We start from the raw sequence: 21,434 nt of genomic DNA on the forward strand, positions 1-21,434 counted from the left end.
ACTCACCATCCCTCCAGTTAGCTCACAGTGCTTTGTGTATCTTTCACTGTCACTGCACTCTCCATCCACACTCAATACAATTTACCAAAACTACTCACGGATTTCATAGAGTCACTCACACCCCCATTCAAAGCATCCAAACACACAGAAACCATGTATTTATCTATCCACTTAAACCTCCAACTGTTATTCATTCACAGCACAGCACAGCTCGTCAAACATCATTGTTAAGCTCACTCGGATTTCACAACAAACCCATTTAATGTCCTTCAGCTACAGTCTTGTATATCTCCTCAACACTACACATCCAAGCCACACAAAACACTTGTATCCACTCACAACATATTTTATCAAACTACTTGCCATGAATAATCGCAGACATTTCCCATAGCCTTCTGCATCATCCCACAGTCACAGCACCACTTAGCTGCAACACCCAACTTGACCATGCTCAAAACCGCCTTTGGGCTCAGAGACACTCAGCCACGCCTGATCACGACATGCCTCTCTCAAGCACAAACGAACACACACTGGCTTTCCAAAGGTCAGTCCTCGACTGATTGTATTGAAACCTTTATTTCCAGTCACTCGTTTTCATCTACCCTCAAAAACCTTTCTTTTTAAAATATATATCATTTTAGAATCACTAGAATCAGATAGAGAAAGTTAATCACAAAATGATTGTTATAAATAGTAGTGCAAAAAATGTGTTGTTATGGGACTATTCTTAAACATTCGCCAAAAAAGCAGAAATGCTGCACATGCTAATAATTTATTAATAGAAACAACAGACCACAACATTTCATTAGAGAAGCACAATCTAGTATAAAAGACAATCTATAATGAGTCTACTTTTCAATAATCTGATTGCACCAGATCCCCCTGAACTTTCTGAGGGCCCCAATTTGTTATTGTGAGAAAGTAGCCTCTTTCTATCATGGTTACCCCCACTTTTGGCCTGTCTACGAGTGTGTGTCAGTGTGTTTTTACTGTCTCACTGGGATCCTGCTAGCCAGGACCCCAGTGCTCATAGTGAAAACCTTTTTTGTCAGTGTGTTTTGCTGTCTCACTGGGATCCTGCTAGCCAGGACCCAAGTGCTCATAGTTTGCAGCTTATGTTTGTGTTGTCAGTAGTGCTTAACTGAGTCACTGAAGTTCTGCTAACCAGAACCTTGGTGCTAATGCTCTCTCTGCTTCCAAATTAGTCACTATAGTGTAGTGAGTTCATTTATCAATTCCAATTGCCACATTGGACCCCCCCTATAAGTCCCTAGTATGGGAAACACCTGGAACGACGACTCCTAGACCACGAAGTCGTGGAAAACGAAAGCGTAACAACGGTTTCATTTTCCACGACTTCCTGGTTTTCAGTCCTTAACCATGCATGTGTGAACCACGTACATGCGTGGTTTAGCTACAGAAGAAGGGAGTCGACTCGGTGAAGGAGGAGGTAAGTTGGGCAGGGACTGGGGCTATTATTTTGGGGGTGGGGGGCTCGGGTGATTAGGGTTTGGGGGAGGAAGGGGTCAGTGTTTAGGTTTTAGGAGTGGGGTGGGTGTTGGGGTGCTTTAAGTTTTAAGGGCGGGGTGGGGACTTGGGGTATTTTTAGTTTTTGTGGTTGGGGTGGCGGGCTTGGGGTGGTTAGGGTTTGGGGGGGTCAGGGTTTAAGTTTTAGGAGTGGGTTGGTGTGCTTTAGGTTTTAGGGTGGGGGTTGGGGTTGTGGTAACTTTGTGGGTGGTTGTGGGGGTGGGGTGTCGCTGTAATTTTTAGGGGTGGGAGCTAGGGGGGACGCATGCTGGAACCATGCATGCTGATCACTAATGCCTTTACCAGGAATGCCTTAACAACAAAAAATCATGGTAAAGGCATTAGTGATACCAACGAGTTTGTTGTTCCGAACTCGTTGTTGAGCCATGGGTGCTTGAAGAACTTGTGGTTTCAACAAATAACCCCTAGTACATGGTACCTAGGTACCCAGGGCATTGGGGTTCCAGGAGATCCTTTTGGGCTGCAGCATTTCTTTTGCCACCCATAAGGAGCTCTGACAAACCCTTTCAGAGGACTGCCACTGCAGCCTGAGTGAAATAGTGCACGCACTATTTCACAGCCATTTTCACTGCACTTAAGTAACTTATAAGTCACCTATATGACTAACCTTCATTTACTGAAGACTAGGTGCATAGTTAATAAGTGTGAGTGCACCCTTGCAATAGCAAAGGTGCCCCCATTCTGTCAAGGGCCAAATCCCCAGACTTTTTGAGTGGGGGGATACCATTACATTCGTGCACTACATATATGTACATATGTAGCTTCACAATGGTAACTCCGAATATGGCCATGTAAGGTGTCTAAGATCATGGAATTGTCCCCCCATTCCAAATGTGGGATTGGGGGGGCCAATCCAATGCATCCTGGGGGCTCCACCATGTATCTCCAGTACTGCCAAACCAGCTCTATGAGGCTTGTACTGCCGCTACAGCTGCTGCCACCTCACAGATAGGGTTCTGCCCTCCTGGGGTCTGAGCAGCTCAGTCCCAGGAAGGCAGAACAAAGCATTTCCTTTGGGAGGAGGGTGATACACCCTCTCCCTTTGGAAATAGGTGTTACAGGTTTGGGAGGGGTAGCCTCCTAGAGCCTCTGGAAATGCTTTGAAGGACACAGATGGTGCCCTCATTGCATAATCCAGTCTACACCGGTTCAGGGACCCCCAGTCCCTGCTCTGGCGAGAAACTGGACAAAGGAAAGGGGAGTGATCACTCCCCTGTCCATCACCGCCCCAGGGGTGGTTCCCAGAGCTCCTCCAGTGTGATCCTGGCGTGGCCATCTTGTTTTCCAAGGTGTGGGGACACTCTGGAGATCTCTGAGTGGCCAGTGCCAGCAGGTGACGTCAGAGACCCTTCCTGATAGGTGCATACCTGGTTAGGTAGCCAATCCCCCTCTAAGGACTATTTAGGGTCTCTCCTGTGGGTTCCTCTTCAGATTTGGCTTGCACGTTTCCACCAGGAGTCCTCTGCAACTCCTGCTTCATCCTCTGACTGTCAAATCAACCGCAGACTGCTCCAGGAACCGCTGTAACTGCAACTTCAGCTCCAGCCAGCAACTGCAACAGTTTCAAAGGTGTGCACATTCTGGCGACTCCCTGTCTTCACCCTGCACCAGAAGGACCAAAGAAATCTCCTGTGGAGTGACAGAGTCAGTTGCCTGCTCCAGCAGGCACCTTCTAAGATGATGACCGGTTCTCTGGGACCCCGCTCCTGGTGATGAGCATGCTTCCTGGAACACAGATGGTGGACCCTTTCAACCCTGAAGATCCAGCTGTCCAAATTTGGCAGAGGTAAGAGCTTGTCTTCCCTGTTTGCGACAGTACCCCTGTGCAGCACATCATCTCTACCTCCTGAGGCCTCTGTGCACTATTTGCAAGAATCCTTTGTGCACAGCCTGGGCCAGGTCCCCAGCACTCTATCTTCAAACACTCAACTCTCTGAGTTGTTTTCCGGCGGTGTAGGACCTTCTTTTGTAGTGCTGCAACAACCGCAATTTGCACCTTCTTTGTCCCCATGTCCTGGGACCTCTGGAGGTGCTGCCTAGTCATCTGTGGGTTCCCTCCAGTGTTGGGATCCCCCTCTGCCTCCCCTCCTCAGTCTGAGTTGAGGCCCTCAGGTCCCTCCTGAGTCCAGGCAGCGCCATTTTGACGCAATCCACGACATTGCTTGAACCTAGGCTTGTTGGACGACTCCAGCACTGCAACTCGCCTGCATCCAAAACTCGACATGGGACATCTTCTGCATCATGCAGGAACCCGCAGCCATCTTCTTTGGTGCTCTTCTGCAGACTTCTTCCAACTGGAGAATCCTCTATTGCACCATCTTCTAGGTTGGCAGCGGCTCCTGCCCTTCCTGAAATCTTCTGCGACTTCTGGACTTGGTCTCCTCTCTTTACAGGTCTTTAGGTCAGGTCTAGGAATCGACCATTTGCTGTTTGCAGTCTTGATTGGTTCTTGCAATAACTCTAATCACGACTTGTAGTGTGCCTGAGTAAACTTGCAGTACTTTACTCCTCCTTTCCTGGGCTCTGGGGAGGGGTATTTTACTCACCTTTGTGGTTTTCTTACACTCCCTGCACCCCTCTACACACTACAAATGCCTAGGGGGGAATTTGTGATTCGCATTCCACTTTCTTAGTATATTGTTTGTGTTGCCCCTAGCCTATTTCTTCCTATTGCATTCTATGGTATTTTCTATTGTTTGTACTATCCTGTGACTATTTACTTACCCGATTGTGGCCTCTAGGGCATATATTGTGTATAATACTTACTTCCGGGAGGAGTATTGCCACTAAAATATTTTTCGCCTTGTGTCACTAAAATAAAGTACCTTTATTCTTGGTAACACTGAGTATTGCCTTTTAATGTGTGTAAGTATTGTGTAACTATAATGGTATTGCAGGAGCTTTGCATGTCTCCTAGTTCAGCCTAAGCTGCTCTGCTACAGCTACCTCTATCAGCCTAGGTTTCTAGAACACTACTACATTTCAGTAATAAGGAATAACTGGACCTGGTATAAGGTGCAAGTACCTAAGGTACCCACTACAAACCAGGCCAGCCTCCTTCAGTTAGGCATAGAGTTTTTCCAGCTGTTTAACCGGTTTGATTTTGCTTTCCCATGAGTCAAAAATGGTGTTTTGTGTGGCTTCCACTTTTGCAGTATTAACAAGCGGGCGATCAAGGAGGCAATATAGAGAAGCTGCTGTTGCCTTACAGACGCTTGTATGTGTGTGGATGCCATATCCAACAATACCTCCAGTGAGTCTGGGGTTATGCAAACCAGTAGTTTTCTTTATTTTTTATTAATTGATGAAAATATTTTAATCCAGAAATGAGTAAGGACTGGGCAGGTGAAACATATATGAAGCCAGTCACCTTTGCCCTGCCACATCTGAAGCATACATCTGAGATAGAAGGTTACACCTGCAGGCCATTCTTTTAAAATAGGCCAACAAATGACTTTGTGAGTGGGTGTGTTATAGTGGCCACTAGAATTCAGATCTATCTTGCAACCTGTAGAGATTGTAATCTTAGCCAGCGCCACTGGAACAACCTTGTCCCACAACTGCTGATAAAGCCTATGCCAATAAGACAGCTCACAAAATAAGCTCTACTAACACTTTCGGCAAGTGAATTCATGTGTGTGTGGTTGCTGCACAGGTAAAGACTTATTTGCAGATAGGAGAAGGCTACCTCGGGATTAATGGTGGGATTGGCAGCAGTCAACTGTTGCCAGGATTTCACTGCTCCTGCCAGCATAAAATCTCTGAATCTCGAGAGCCCCACTTTTTCCCATTATTTAATGACTCTGATTTCTACAGATATCCCTAACTGCTTACATTCGCTTTTGTGCTTCTGGGGACGAAACAGGGGAAACTGAATTTGATCTTTAAGTTTAGTGAATCTGTAGTCCAGAATATGTTGATGCCTATATCTGGTGCGTTTGGGCAATTTTGGGAGTTTGAGAAATACACGTAACCACGTATCAGTTTTTTGCAGAAGTCACTGAAGGTAAAAACAATGTGATTGGCTATTTACTGTCACTGCCCGAATGAGCCAATCAAGGCAGGCGGCTTGATAATATTTTCCAATATGTGGTATTGCCAACCAGCCATCTTCTATGTTCAACTGAATTGTCTTCACATTAGTATGAGCCCTCCTCCCCTGCTACAAGAACTGACGCATTGTTTGATCCATCTCAACAAAGATATTTTGTTGGACTTTAATTATGACATTTGAAAATTTACAGATAAACAAAGGAAGAATGGCCATTTTGATTAGAGCTACACGTCAAATGATGGCTAAGGGCAGAGACTGGCATTTAAATAGTAAGCCACAAACTTTATTAAGGGTAGCTGTGTAGTTTAATTTGAAAAGGTCAGCAAACTTATGTGAACTATAGATTCTCCTTCGAGACCGTGACCTACCCCGAGAGCTGGAAGCATGCTGAGATCAAACCCCTACTCAAGAAACCCATGGCGGACCTGAGAGACCTCAAGAACTTTCGCCCCATCTCCCTGCTCTCATTCCCGGCCAAGGTCATTGAGAAGATCATCAACAGACAACTGACCCACTACCTCGAAGAAAACAACATCCTGGACCCATCCCAGTCAGGGTTCCGCAGCAATCACAGTACCCAAACCGCCCTCATCGCCGCCACCGACAACATCAGGGCCCTGCTTGACAACGGCGAAACCGCAGCCCTCATCCTCCTGGACCTCTTGGCCGCCTTCGACACCATCTGCCACCGCATCCTACGCACACGCCTCCACAACGCAGGGATCCGGGACAAAGCTCTGGAGTGGACCACCTCCTTCCTCTCCGGCAGAACCCAGAGCGTCCGCCTCCCCCCTTTCTGCTCCGAAGCCTCTAAAATCATCTGTGGTGTTCCACAAGGTTCGTCCCTCAGCCCTACATTATTCAATGTCTACATGGCCCCGCTCGCCCGCATCACCCGGCTACACAACCTCAACATCATCTCCTACGCCGACGACACCCAACTGATCCTATCCCTCACCAAGGACCCCCTCACCACCAAATCCAACCTCCAAGAAGGAATGAAGGCCGTCGCCGAATGAATGAGGAACATCAAACTGAAGATGAACTCAGATAAGAAGGAGGTCCTCATCCTCGGCCCAACCCCTCAGCCTGGGACGACTCCTGGTGGCCAACCGCTCTGGGAGCAGCCCCAACACCCACCAACCATGCACGCAACCTGGGCGTCATCCTCGACTCAACACTCTATGATCAAGCAAGTCAGCGCGATCTCCTCATCCTGCTTTAACACCCTCCACATGCTCCCCAAGATCTACAGATGGATCCCCACAGATATAAGAAGAACAGTCACCCAAACCGTCGTCAGCAGCAAACTTGACTATGGAAACGCCCTCTACGCAGGAGCCACGGCCAAACTCCTCAAACGACTAACGCATACAAAACACCTCCGCATGCCTGATCCTCGATGCCCACCGCCACAGCCACATCACTCCCCTTCTGAGACACCTACACTGGCTCCCCGTCAACAAAAGGATAACCTTCAAGCTCCTCACCCACGCACACAAGGCACTCCACAACACCAGCCCAGCCTACCTCAACAGACGACTCACCTTCTACACCCTGTCTCGCCAACTCTGCTCCACTGACCTCGCCCTCGCCACCGTCTCCCGCATCCGAAGAGTGACTACCGGAGGCAGATCCTTCTCTCACCTTGCCGCCAAGACTTGGAACACCCTTCCCTTACCCCTACGACAGACCGAAGACCTGCTGACTTTCAGGAAACAGCTTAAAACCTGGCTATTTGAGCAGTAGCAGCACCCCCCCCTTCCCTCAGCGCCTTGAGACCCTCACGGGTGGTAGTGCGTTCTACAAAAAACACTGATTGATTGAGAGACTTTGCAATGGGGAGCACTACACACCCAGGGATGGAGTGGAATGCTCATTAAGTGATTGTCTGGGGTTATTGCATTGGCACAACCTGGGAGGTCAGACAGATGTTACACAGACAGCGTAAGGTGAAGAAAGAGGAAATGCAGCAAATTGAGGCGTGGCCACTGCTTTGTGCAGCTGAGGCCGATAGACTTCGCCAGTTGAGGAAAGAGCATTGAGAAACCAAAGCGTGATGCAGGAAATTTGATTACAAGTATTATCTTGCCTTGTTGCATGCTGAGTGTAACAGGGTGGGACGGCTCCTATCCTGGCTGGTCCGGGATGACCATTTGCGTTCCCCCAATCAGAGCATGAGATTAGATGGAGGGCATACTTTTAACACTCAGATACAAATTATAGATGTGTTTATAACTTAATTTTTTACCTTGTACTTAGAGACCTCTGCCCCTCTACCTCAAGTGGCCCCACTTCAAAGAGCAGAACTCAGTGCCCTTCATGGATCGAGGAGATATGGCTGGCCATAACAAAAAGTGCCCATGCTAAGACCCCGGGTATGGATGGACTCCCTGTACAATATTATGCAGCCTTCTCTGCCACGTTGTCTCCCCTACAACTAGCTATGTATGTTTAACAAGGCATGCAATGGGGCAGTGTACTGGAAACTCTGAGGGAAGCCCTCTGTGAGAAACTAGGGCTGATTGCAGAGGCCCCATAACTTTTTGCCCCCATTTTCCACTTTATGCTGGTGTTTTCCTGACTCTGATGGTGCCCTGGGTACTGCTAACCAGTCCCAGGGCCTGTGCTCTGTGTAAAATGGATATGCAAATTAGGCTAATTATAATTGGCTAAGTTAACCTACCTATAAGTCCCTAGTATATGGTAGGGCATGTAGGTTTAGGGACCACAGCATAGGTGGTGCACACCTAGGTGCATTGCTGAGGTGCCCAGTGTCATTTTAAAAGCAAGCCTGCCTTGCTGGCTGCTTTTAAATTAAAGTTATATGCAAATTCGACTTTGGAATTAAAGGTACTTCCAAAGTCTTAAACTACCTTATTTTTACATATAAGTCACCCCTAAGGTGTGCCCTATGTGCCCCTAGGGCTGGGTGCCATGTAACTATAAGCAGGGACTTTATAAAAATAGATTTATAAGCCCTGGTGAGGTAAAAACAGCCAAATGTGTTTTTCCCTCATTGAAGTAAATGGCCTTCATAGGCTAGAATGGGCTGACTTTATTTTAAATTTTAAAGTCTCCTTAAATGTTACATACCAAGAATTTGGTATCAAATTGATTGTTATAATAAATCCCACAACTTCCAGTTGTTGGATTTAATATAACTAGTGCAGGTAAAAAGTTTAGACTTTACCTAAAAAGTTGCCAATTTCAGCTCTGCATTGTTTTTGCTGCTGTGCTCTGATTGGCCAGCCAGCAGCAGCTTCTGCCAGGCTACTTTAATGAGGTGTGAAGTGGCCTGGCTTCACACAAAGGAATGTGCTCGGGGGAGAGAATCTCCCCTCAGCATATGGTGAGGCAGGAAGGGGGAGGGCTGCCAAACTGGTCTTCAAAGGCAGAGAAGGACATTTGCAGCACCCAGCAACACCCCCACATCCTGCAACCCCAGACAGCTAGGTGCCCCCTTGATTAGATTAGGAGAGGGCAGGAGAGGGGTGTGTTTATGATTTTTAGCCACACCAGTGGGTGGGCTCAGCCAGATCTCTCCTCCAAAAATCAGATTCATCCATTTTGGATTTTTGGAGACTGTTGCCTTCTGGGATGGATTTTTGCCACACTTCCCAGGAAGTGGTCATCACAGGGGGACGACCCTGTCCCTGATTGGAGAACCAGGGCCCCCCTGCTTTTCACCCAGGAGCAAGGATAAAACTGGCAGACCTGCACCCACGCCTCAGATCCCCTCCAGAATTCAACAAGAAAGGAACTAAAGAAGAAGAAGGACTGCCCTGCTGGACCCCTGGCCTGCACCTGGACCCTGCACTCAGAAGGACTGCACCAGCTGCACACTTGGGCTTCACCACAAGAAGGACTTTGCCTGTCTTCAACTGGTTCAAGGAGGGACTCCCTGTTTGCTACAGGTGAAAAATTGCTATCCAGAGTCCCCTGCACCAACTCCTGAAAAAGTGACCAGCTGACCACTGTCCAGTGGCCAAAAAGGAGTTTGCGCCAGGTGTATTCTGGGAGTTGAAGTCCGCACTTCCCAAGGACCATCACAGAACTTCTGGACCCTTGGGGTGAGCTGTGGACCCCAAAAGAAGCTTAAAAGAACATCTGGGTGAAGCCCCAGAAGTTTGGAAAAGATTGGAGAATTTTTGAAAAAAAGCTCCATAAAGTGACCGACCCGACGCGGAAATTCTAGCCGGCTTGCCTCAACCGCGACCCGGCCTGACTTCGTGGTTCGTCCCGGTAAAGAAAAACATCCAAAAAAGAGACTAAGTCCGAACGTAAAAAGTTGACCGGGACCTTCCAGCCATCGTATCCGAGAATGGCTCCACGGACGTCGGATCAAGATCCAGGTTTACCCCGGTCGAAGGATTTTCATCTCGAAAAAACGACTAAGTCCGAAGGTAAAAATCACCACCGAGGAAACCGACTTCGCGTATCCGGACAAGGGCTCCAGGAGGTCGGATCCAACTGGCAGGTTCGTCCCGGGGAAGAAAAACATCAAAAAAGAGACTAAGTCAGAAGGTAACTTTTTAACCGAGGCCTCCCGCGACTTGTAGCCGAGCAGGGCTCCATCGCGGTCGGCCTGAAAGTTTGACTTTGCCCCGGTCCTGGTGCAACCAGATGACCCGATTGGCGCTTTTTGTTTCTAAGCGCTAGAAAATAATAATACTTTAAAAATTCATATCTCCGGTTCCCCTGAACCGATTTTAATCGTTTTTGTGTCATTTTAAAGATAAAAATATAAGCTATTTTTATAAATTGGTTTTGGATTTTTAAACTGTTTCCTGTGTTTTATTTAATTACTGTATTGTGATATTTGAATGCTTTACACTTTGTCTCCTAAGTTAAGCCTTGACGCTCGATGCCAAGCTACCAAGGGTAGAGCTGGGATTAATTTACTGAGACCTAACTGTACTTATGTGGAAGTTTGTGGCTTGTTGCTAGGTGTAGGTACCTACCTGCCCTACCAATAACCCATTTTCCAACATAATTGGAAGCAGCGACGGGATCCTGTACTTGTGTTCAATATCACGTTACAGTTTTAGGTAAAACAAATTAAAAATCCTTTAAATTGTCCTAGTGCAAAAATTGTTTTTAATTTTTAATTTGGATTAATTTCAATTATTGAATTTTTGTAATTTTTCTAAATTCTTGTTTCCAATTTTTGCAAAAAGTTTTTGTTGACACAAAACTAGGGAACCATGGAGCTTGATCTGGCTAGCCTACCCACACTGACAGTAGTCCAGCTTAGGGGGTTGTGTGTTGAAAGAGGGTTGCCTGCAACCACTGATCTCAGGAAGCAAATCCTGATCACATCCCTGACAGCATGGGCTGAGGCCCAAGAGGTAGAATCAGAAGAAGCTCCAGAGGAGGGAGAAAGAAGGGAGGATGCAAGCTCTAACCACTCAGGGGAGGGAAGGCATCTGAGCCTAAGTGAGGATGAGGAAGAACGGTCCTCAGTAAACACAGTCACTAGGGGCAGATCCAAAGCTAGTGGTGGGAAGGGGGTCCTTTCAGGAGGAGAGAACCCATCCATCAGAGAAAGAGAGCTGGAGGCCCAGCTAGCATACATAGCTTTGGAAGCAGAGAAGCTGGCCCTAGAAAAGAAAAAGTGGGCATACAAAGAGAAGAGATGGAAGCAGCGATAAAGAAGCTGAGGTGTCCATGGGTGGGGGAGTTTGCCCCAGATTACCCAAGGGGGTGGTTCCTGCTTATGTAGAGGGGGATGACATAGATAAGTGGCTGGGGGCCTTTGAGAGGGCCCTCCAGATGAGGAGAGTCAAGCCTCAGTACTGGGGTTCACTTCTTTGGGAGTTAGTTCCCAACTCTGGGAGGGATAGGCTCCTAACCATGAGTGGGGAAGATGCAGACTCCTACCCCAGTATGAAGAGTTGCTTGACTAAAAAGTTTGGTCTGACCCCAGAGCAGTATAGGCTGAAGTTTAGGGACACCCAAAAGACAAGCACCCAGTCCTGGGTGGACTTTGTAGACACTTCACTAAAGGCACTAGAGGGCTGGATTATTGGTAACAAAGTAAATACTTATGAGGGGTTATACAATCTGATCATGAGAGAGCACATCTTGACCAATTGTACCCAAGAAAGGTTACGCCAGCATCTAGTGGACTCTAAGCAGACCAACCCTAGAGAGCTAGGGGAGGCAGCTGATGAGTGGTTGAGAACCAGGGTGGTTGTCAAGTCCCAGGGGGGAGACTCCAAGAAGGGGGGGTCAGGTCCACAAAAACCTAAGGAGGGAGGTGGTAAGCCCACCACAGAGACTCCCTCTGTACCCCAGAACCCTAAGAAGGAGGAGAGTAAATCCCACTCCCACTCTGACATGCAGAGACAGGGAGACCCAGGGTTAAAAGAACTCTTGGACAGTAGGGCTTGCTTTGACTGTCAGCAGACAGGTCACTTCAGAGGAGATGCAGCCTGTCCAAAGAAGGTGGTTAGCACTGGGCTGTCCAGTGTAGCCATAGAGGAGGATTCCTCAGATGATGAAGTCCTCCTAGCATTGTGCTGGGAGAGAGGACCAGATGGTAAGCTGGTGATCCCTGAGGGTGGGAGTAGGCACTTCCACCACATTCAAGTGAATGGGATCCCTACCACTGGCCTGAGGGACACCTGTGGCAGTCACACTATAGTGAGTGACCGGTTAGTGACCCCAGACATGTATGTCCCAGGAAAGACAAAGAAAGTCAGGATAGCCACAGGGGAGGTCACCTCCAAACCTGTAGCCATAGTGCCCCTAGAGAGGGAGGGTATCCTTGACTGGATTAGGGTGGTAGTCAGTGCTGACCTTCCCCTAGATTGTATCCTGGGCAATGACCTCCCAGAGGTGAGTCTGGTCACAGATGGGGTGGTCGCCCAGGGCGCCCCCCCAACCCAAAGTCCTGGGGAGTCAGTCCCTACAGTTAGGAGACAGGGGTCCCCAAGAAAAGGAAAGAAGAAAAGGAAGGGTAGGCCACTCTTAAAGAGAGTTCCAGGGAGCCAAAGGCCTTCTGCCCCAGAAGAGGGGGAGCCCAGAGTTGGCACTGATGAGGCCTCACCTGACCCCAAGGAAATCCTGAGTAGTCAGGCAGCTGTCCAGATGCAAGGTGTTGCCCCTGCACTGACAGAAGGGAGAGTGGAAGGAGGGTGTCTGCCACAGGAGGTGGTAGCCCCCCACTCTAGACAGCAAGAGGGGTGCCAGGACCCCAAAGTTGCCCTTAAAGCAGCTCAACCACCTGTCAGTGGAGAGCTTCGGGTGTGGTTCTGGGTACTGACAGCTGTCAGTAGCCTCTGCTGGGTGCTAGCCTTCCTGGCAGCACTGTACTTGGCCTGGGAGGCAGACCCCAGGGCCAATAGCAAAGTAGGCCCCCTGACCCTATTGGTCATGGTGGGGTTGCTCAAGTGTTGGGTGACCTCTTTGGGTAAGCTAGGTGTTGCCCTAGCAAAGTTAGGAGTAGGGGAGGTGGGCACCTCACTACCCAAGTTGGCAGAGAGAGAGGAGGAAGACCCCCCTAGAGGGAAGTTTCAGTTTGAGTTGGGTCCTTTTACTGTTGGGATGGCTTCACTACCCAGAGGGAGTGACCCTGACAGGAGGATATAAGGCAGAGTAGGCCCTGCAAAGGGACAGCCAGTTTTCTTCACTGTCTTCCTCGCCTAACAAGCCAGGAAGACTCTCCCAGGGTTGGGCTGAGTCTCCTGGGCGTGTGGGCTGGGGGGGGGTTGTGTGAGAAACTAGGGCTGATTGCAGAGGCCCCATAACTTTTTGCCCCCATTTTCCACTTTATGCTGGTGTTTTCCTGACTCTGATGGTGCCCTGGGTACTGCTAACCAGTCCCAGGGCCTGTGCTCTGTGTAAAATGGATATGCAAATTAGGCTAATTATAATTGGCTAAGTTAACCTACCTATAAGTCCCTAGTATATGGTAGGGCATGTAGGTTTAGGGACCACAGCATAGGTGGTGCACACCTAGGTGCATTGCTGAGGTGCCCAGTGTCATTTTAAAAGCAAGCCTGCCTTGCTGGCTGCTTTTAAATTAAAGTTATATGCAAATTCGAATTTGGAATTAAAGGTACTTCCAAAGTCTTAAACTACCTTATTTTTACATATAAGTCACCCCTAAGGTGTGCCCTATGTGCCCCTAGGGCTGGGTGCCATGTAACTATAAGCAGGGACTTTATAAAAATAGATTTATAAGCCCTGGTGAGGTAAAAACAGCCAAATTCGTTTTCCCCTCATTGAAGTAAATGGCCTTCATAGGCTAGAATGGGCTGACTTTATTTTAAATTTTAAAGTCTCCTTAAATGTTACATACCAAGAATTTGGTATCAAATTGATTGTTATAATAAATCCCACAACTTCCAGTTGTTGGATTTAATATAACTAGTGCAGGTAAAAAGTTTAGACTTTACCTAAAAAGTTGCCAATTTCAGCTCTGCATTGTTTTTGCTGCTGTGCTCTGATTGGCCAGCCTGCAGCAGCTTCTGCCAGGCTACTTTAATGAGGTGTGAAGTGGCCTGGCTTCACACAAAGGAATGTGCTTGGGGGAGAGAATCTCCCCTCAGCAGATGGTGAGGCAGGAAGGGGGAGGGCTGCCAAACTGGTCTTCAAAGGCAGAGAAGGACATTTGCAGCACCCAGCAACACCCCCACATCCTGCAACCCCAGACAGCTAGGTGCCCCCTTGATTAGATTAGGAGAGGGCAGGAGAGGGGTGTGTTTATGATTTTTAGCCACACCAGTGGGTGGGCTCAGCCAGATCTCTCCTCCAAAAATCAGATTCATCCATTTTGGATTTTTGGAGACTGTTGCCTTCTGGGATGGATTTTTGCCACACTTCCCAGGAAGTGGTCATCACAGGGGGACGACCCTGTCCCTGATTGGAGAACCAGGGCCCCCCTGCTTTTCACCCAGGAGCAAGGATAAAACTGGCAGACCTGCACCCACGCCTCAGATCCCCTCCAGAATTCAACAAGAAAGGAACTAAAGAAGAAGGACTGCCCTGCTGGACCCCTGGCCTGCACCTGGACCCTGCACTCAGAAGGACTGCACCAGCTGCACACTTGGGCTTCACCACAAGAAGGACTTTGCCTGGCTTCAACTGGTTCAAGGAGGGACTCCCTGTTTGCTACAGGTGAAAAATTGCTATCCAGAGTCCCCTGCACCAACTCCTGAAAAAGTGACCAGCTGACCACTGTCCAGTGGCCAAAAAGGAGTTTGCGCCAGGTGTATTCTGGGAGTTGAAGTCCGCACTTCCCAAGGACCATCACAGAACTTCTGGACCCTTGGGGTGAGCTGTGGACCCCAAAAGAAGCTTAAAAGAACATCTGGGTGAAGCCCCAGAAGTTTGGAAAAGATTGGAGAATTTTTGAAAAAAAGCTCCATAAAGTGACCGACCCGACGCGGAAATTCTAGCCGGCTTGCCTCAACCGCGACCCGGCCTGACTTCGTGGTTCGTCCCGGTAAAGAAAAACATCCAAAAAAGAGACTAAGTCCGAACGTAAAAAGTTGACCGGGACCTTCCAGCCATCGTATCCGAGAAGGGCTCCACGGACGTCAGATCAAGATCCAGGTTTACCCCGGTCGAAGGATTTTCATCTCGAAAAAACGACTAAGTCCGAAGGTAAAAATCACCACCGAGGAAACCGACTTCGCGTATCCGGACAAGGGCTCCAGGAGGTCGGATCCAACTGGCAGGTTCGTCCCGGGGAAGAAAAACATCAAAAAAGAGACTAAGTCAGAAGGTAACTTTTTAACCGAGGCCTCCCGCGACTTGTAGCCGAGCAGGGCTCCATCGCGGTCGGCCTGAAAGTTTGACTTTGCCCCGGTCCTGGTGCAACCAGATGACCCGACTGGCGCTTTTTGTTTCTAAGGGCTAGAAAATAATAATACTTTAAAAATTCATATCTCCGGTTCCCCTGAACCGATTTTAATCGTTTTTGTGTCATTTTAAAGATAAAAATATAAGCTATTTTTATAAATTGGTTTTGGATTTTTAAACTGTTTCCTGTGTTTTATTTAATTACTGTATTGTGATATTTGAATGCTTTACACTTTGTCTCCTAAGTTAAGCCTTGACGCTCGATGCCAAGCTACCAAGGATAGAGCTGGGATTAATTTACTGAGACCTAACTGTACTTATGTGGAGGTTAGTGGCTTGTTGCTAGGTGTAGGTACCTACCTGCCCTACCAATAACCCATTTTCCAACACCCTCATAGTGGTGCTCCCCAAACCGTGCCAGGCCAGGGCCCCCTGGATGTACAGCCATACCGACCGCTGCCGCTCTTGAACCTCGACTATAGTACTGGATAATGTTCTGACGAACCAGTGGGTGCCTATCATTGGCACATTGTGCAGAGAGACCAAAGCATGGTCTTCCCTGGCTGTATTGTCTTTCGGAATATTCATCGCTTCCTCTGCCTGATGGGGACACACCAAGGTAGGAACCTGTGTCCCATTGGCTGTTTTTACTGGACATCTAGAAGGCCTTTGCACTCTGGGATGGAAATATCTGTTTGCAACCCTGGAGGCGATGCATTTTGGCCAGGAGCACTTCTGGTGGCTTTGAGCATTGTACAGCCACCCGGTAGCACAGGTCAAGACTGGACAGCTTATATCTGCCTGCTTTGACATACAGAGGGACACTCATCAAGGATGCCTTTTATCACCACTGATTTTTACTTTAGCCATGGAGCTGCTGGCCTGTGCACTGAACCTGCAAGAATGCTCATGGGGTGTAGAGATGCAGAGGGTGCACCACATGGCCTCTCTTTCTGCTGATGATGTCCTGTTATACCTGTGCAGCATTAGGGCTTCTCTCCCAGACCTTATGGGCAATCTAGAGAACTTTGGGGCAGTATCAGACCTTAGAGTGAATTGTCCCAAATCTTGAATGTTTTCATTACACCATATTCCAGACCAAGACAGAGGAGGATTGCCTCACTCCAGGATAATGTGGCAATTCACCATATTTAAATACCTGGGCATACAGGTTTGTCACACCGACCTCCTCTAAGAGAAATTTTGGCAGTGCTTTGTCCTGGGTCCCTGCCGTTCTGGACATCGCTACCTCTGTCCCTTGTGGGTAGAGTGACAATCTCCAAAAAGCTTATTCTCCCTTACCAACCATATTTCTTTGCAGCATTGCCTAATAGGCTTCCTGCTTGATTTTTCTTGGAACCTCAACAAGCTCCTCGTGGAGTGGATTTGGGTTTTCTGGTAGGAGACAAGTGGTGCCTTCTTGGCTTTTCAGACCCATGCAGGATGGGGGACGTGGGGCCTCTAATTATGAACTCTATTATTCTGTGATGCAACTGCATTAGTTGGTTCGCTGGATGGGAATAGCCCCCTGTTTGGAACTGGCGGCGATTAGCAAAAGGTCGGATAGAGAATTACTTATACCTAGCTCTCCTGCTCGGGACAGCAGCCCCTCCACCCATGGCATCAGATGTGGATTGCACATTATTGCTGGCTGCGGTATGTTAATAACAAGGTGACTTTGCTAGCATACTCCCCATAAGTTCCTTTATGGCAAATGGTGGCACTTCACTGGGTCATCCCTAACCATCAAGTCCAGAGCTGCCACAAACCTGGGCTAACACATGCAGGAGACTTTTTGAACAGGAGTCATTTCTCTTCTTTCCGGAATTTAGGGATTCCTGGGGCACTACCGCTGGACTCTTTCTGACATTTCATGTGATATATAGGGCGGTAGCATCACACCGGGGTAGGATCAGGCAGATTCTCCCACAGCTCCCCACTGCACAGTGTCCTCACACTTGGAGGTGTGTGCAGGCTTATGACAGCCCTCTTCATGTATTTACTAACTTATAGCTGTCAGCCGGACATTAGGCCCATGAAAGCTGGTTGCCCGTTCTACACATGTCACTAGCTGGTAAACAATGGGATCAATTCCTGAACCAAGTACAATACAGGTTTCACAATTAGTGGTTTCGCTTCACAGAATTCAGCTATGTGCACCAGACATATCTCATGCCCACTGGAAAGCACACATGTTTCCAGCCACTTATTCGACCTGTCCAAGATATAGGAAGATGGAAGCAGGCTTCATCCACAAGGTGTGGGAGTGCCCGGTGTTTGTGAGTACCTGGGCAGAGATAGTTGTTGTAACATCTGCATTGGTTGACACAACACTCCTGATCACACCTGAGTCTTGTTTACTGGTATTATGGACAAGGGCTAAAAGGGAAAAATATTTACACAGATTTGTTGAGTTGGCATTTGTATTGCTTAAATAGTTAATTGCCATTTTCTGGAAATCAGAGGACTCCCAAAAAAGTTGTACTGGCTCCCTGTACCACTTAACTGGGCTCATGTGGATGCCCTTGTGGAAGCTCGCACACAAGGGAGTAACTTGACAGGGGGGATGATCTGGAATGCATATGTCCATAATTTGGAGGCAAGGGATTGGCCTACGCCCTAATGGTTGCATATTCTCCAGATATTTTGACTGAATATGTAGACACTAATTATTTCCCAATGCCGTGTTACTGCAGTGTTCTGATTGTTGTATCATGCAGTCTGTTGAAGGGAATTCTGTGTTGATCCCTGCTTATGTAGGCTTGCAGTGTTTATATCATAACTTGGGATAGGCTCAACAACTTATTGGGTGCTGTAGCTCACTTTGTGTTACTGTTTGATTTTTTTATACCTACAATGAACATATGCTAAAAAAGGTTAATCCTGGAGTAATATATGCCCATCCTGATATCATTCTGAAATAATTCAGCCCCATCCCAAAGTCATTAAGGGTAATAATGCCCTTCTGGAAACGATCCCAGAATCACCCTGGAATGAAACAGCTCCATTCTGAAGTCATTAAGGGATCATCCCACAGTAGTAATTGATCATCCCTTGTTTTCCTGTGAAGTAATCACAGCACCATCCTGGAGTAATTATCGTAATGACCATAGAGTCATCTCATTAAAATATTTTGTCCTATACACAAAATTCAGGATGGTTTGGGGTGACTTCCCCAGATAATTATAGGAATAGCTCAGCTGAAGCCATCAGAAGACTTCAGAATGACTCCAGTAAGATATTCCTTTTTGACTTGGGTACAGCATCCATTCCACTTCACAATAGGTTTCTAAACTGTATTTTTCAAATGTGGATCACACATTAGTTCATGTTACCACTATGGCCAGGCCCTCTTCCATTTTTTTGAGGATATTTTGTTGGGCATAAGCAATCCAACTCTTGCACTCGCAAAAGGAGCAATGTTTTGAAACGCATACACTTGAGTGCATTTCTATCACATATTGTTTGGAGCTACTAACACCCTGCAATGTTCAATTTGGTAACACAGTTCACTTCATCACAGTTTACAGATAATAGAATGAACTAATTGTTTGACATCACACCTACTCTATCTTGGCTCATACGTCATGAACATCCTACATGAATGCTCCTGACCTCTACATTACGATCCTAAGAAAACAGTCAGTTTTTTACAACATTGTCTCTAAGTTTCTCATCCATGGACAACCGGTGCCTTCTCTCTGAATACATCTATTTGTGGAATAAGGGTAGTTTAAACAACAGTCTATTAAATCCCACATCTCTGAGCATCATTCTATCAGGGAGCGATGACTGTAGTAGACACTTTCTCTCTGGTTCTCATGACCTCTTCTGAAACTGGGTTCCTGTGTGCAGTATCTTTCTATCAAAAATCTGTTTTTTCACCTTCCATCCTAACATTGCAGTAACAGTAATAGTGATTCTGTTAGCATCCACTTACCCCCTGGACACTGCTGTGCTGACAATGTTGTCCTGAATATTGCTGTTTCATTTCACAATAACTGTAATTGGGTCCCGGTAGCAGCCATTAGTTATATATACACACACATGTGCCTCTTGGTTTGTGAACTCGAGTTGCTGAGATCCTTGTTAAGTCCACTGTCTCTGAAATTCATTCTACTCCGGTTTTGTACTGAATGAACAAAGCCCACAAACCAGATAAGTATAGAGGGCTTAGAGTTGAAAATGGTCACTTTCATCCTAAACACACTTGTAATAGAATAGAGTACTGTGGAAGCCATGGTTTTACTCATAACGGGTTTTTCAGAGATTGATGTCTGAGGACGGTAGCCACCATCTTTCTGAATACCTGTACCTTTGGAAATTGCAATTTGTGGCTCAAGGGTTTTGGTCCTGAAGGCAATTATCTCCCTTCTTTGTTATCACACCACCTGTGGATAGGGGACTCTTAGGAAACCACCTTACCTCACATGTGTTGGTGTCCTGTCAGCACTAGCTACATTGAACATCACTGCTTAAGGAGTTGGCTATAACTGCCATCAGCATGTATCTAATCCATCCACAAAACGTTTTTCAGAGACATGCACTATCCAAACTATGTATTGTCTTTGGCCACCTGCCAGTCCCTTTTCCCTAATCCTTTCTTCCTCAATGAGAAAAAAATGAACATTATTTTCACATTACAAGGAGGATTTGCTGTGAACAATTACAGTACAAGAAAGGGTGACTGGTGTCAGTCATTTGTTTACTCAAACGGTGTTTTAGAATATAACTAAATTAAAACACCTGGCATGGTACAAACTCATTTACATAAGAATCACGTGTTACTCACAGTATCTTTCATGTATGTCCTTTCCAATGCTTTCCATATTTGCTCATCCGAATAGTTATCAAATGGATCTAAGTTGTATCTGTTAAGCAAAATACATGAAAACATTCAGTGAAGATGGACCCTAGAATAATACAGAGCCAATTCACAATACAGATCCCATGGCAATTAGCATGCACATTTCACCCATAAGTAAGCAGATTAAGCAAGGGCTCGGTTTTCAGGAACATTAGAATTGCAATGGAATTAAAAGAAATGTTGCATAAATAAAAACTGTTATAAAAAGCAGGCAGATTAGAAACAAATCTAATCAGGGTGACTTTTGTTAAGGTGAAAGTTGGGTAGTAGTTGGGGACTGTGTAAGTATCACTTAGCTGCCCTAGAAAGAAAATTCTACAATGAAGAAAAATATTGGCCCAAAACAATAAGGAAGTTGAAAGTATGGACCTTTTGCTGAAAAAACTGCATTAACTATCCTAATCTGTACTCTCAAAGAAGAGTATTGTGAAAAGGACTCAGGAGATGAAGCCTGCATTGTAAGTGGTGAACGTCAAAGGGATACAAAACAAACTATTGCAGATAGATACTTCTGACAAAGGGACATTTTTTTTAGCTTCACTAAAACCAACATGCACGCACATCCTTATTTTGTGAACAAGAAGCTGTTAATGAAATATGTTATGATATCAAATTGAAACAAATGAATGTGTGAAGTCAGTCAGTGAAGAGCAATGTGTCATAATAAAAGGTTAAAGCACAAGCACTTCCTAAAGAAAAAAGCCATAAATTATCAATGTGTTGTATTCTAAGCAAAATAAATGCATCAAAGAACACAATTGGGTCTTAATCTGCATCGCAAATCCACAGTCGACCTAAAGGACTATTTCAGGGTTCTATGACCATACACAATGGGAAAACAAATGGGACATAATTATCCATAAAATACTAAAACACTGATAGAACGCTGTTATGCCTGGCATCCTTGAAGCAATATTCTCCAAACCATTTTGCCTTTTGCCTAAACCCCTCCTGTTTTGCTGTAATTATTTTGTTGGCATTATGACTCTGTGCACTTTACCACTACTAACCAGAGCTAAAGTGCCTGTGCTTTCGCCCTAAAATAACTTGATTGTATTGAAATTGGCTTACACCTGATTAGCACCTTTAGTTTACATGTAAGTCCATAGTGTACGGTACTACATGTTCCACAACCTATAAATAAATACTACT

At 46.5% G+C, this 21,434-nt stretch overlaps 1 protein-coding gene across 1 annotated transcript in view; it reads right to left on the reverse strand.

The window, feature by feature from the left end:
* The window catches only part of LOC138268264 (ATP-binding cassette sub-family C member 12-like), a 1,444,059-nt gene that overhangs the window by 96,156 nt on the left and 1,326,469 nt on the right, over positions 1 to 21,434 (reverse strand). Inside the window, exon 28 of the mRNA XM_069217748.1 lies at positions 20,208 to 20,286. Within this exon, the coding sequence (XP_069073849.1) occupies positions 20,208 to 20,286 (79 nt within the window). The remainder of the gene's footprint in view (positions 1 to 20,207; positions 20,287 to 21,434) is intronic.

Source organism: Pleurodeles waltl, chromosome 12, assembly GCF_031143425.1.
Source record: "Pleurodeles waltl isolate 20211129_DDA chromosome 12, aPleWal1.hap1.20221129, whole genome shotgun sequence".
Taxonomy (NCBI): domain Eukaryota; kingdom Metazoa; phylum Chordata; class Amphibia; order Caudata; family Salamandridae; genus Pleurodeles; species Pleurodeles waltl.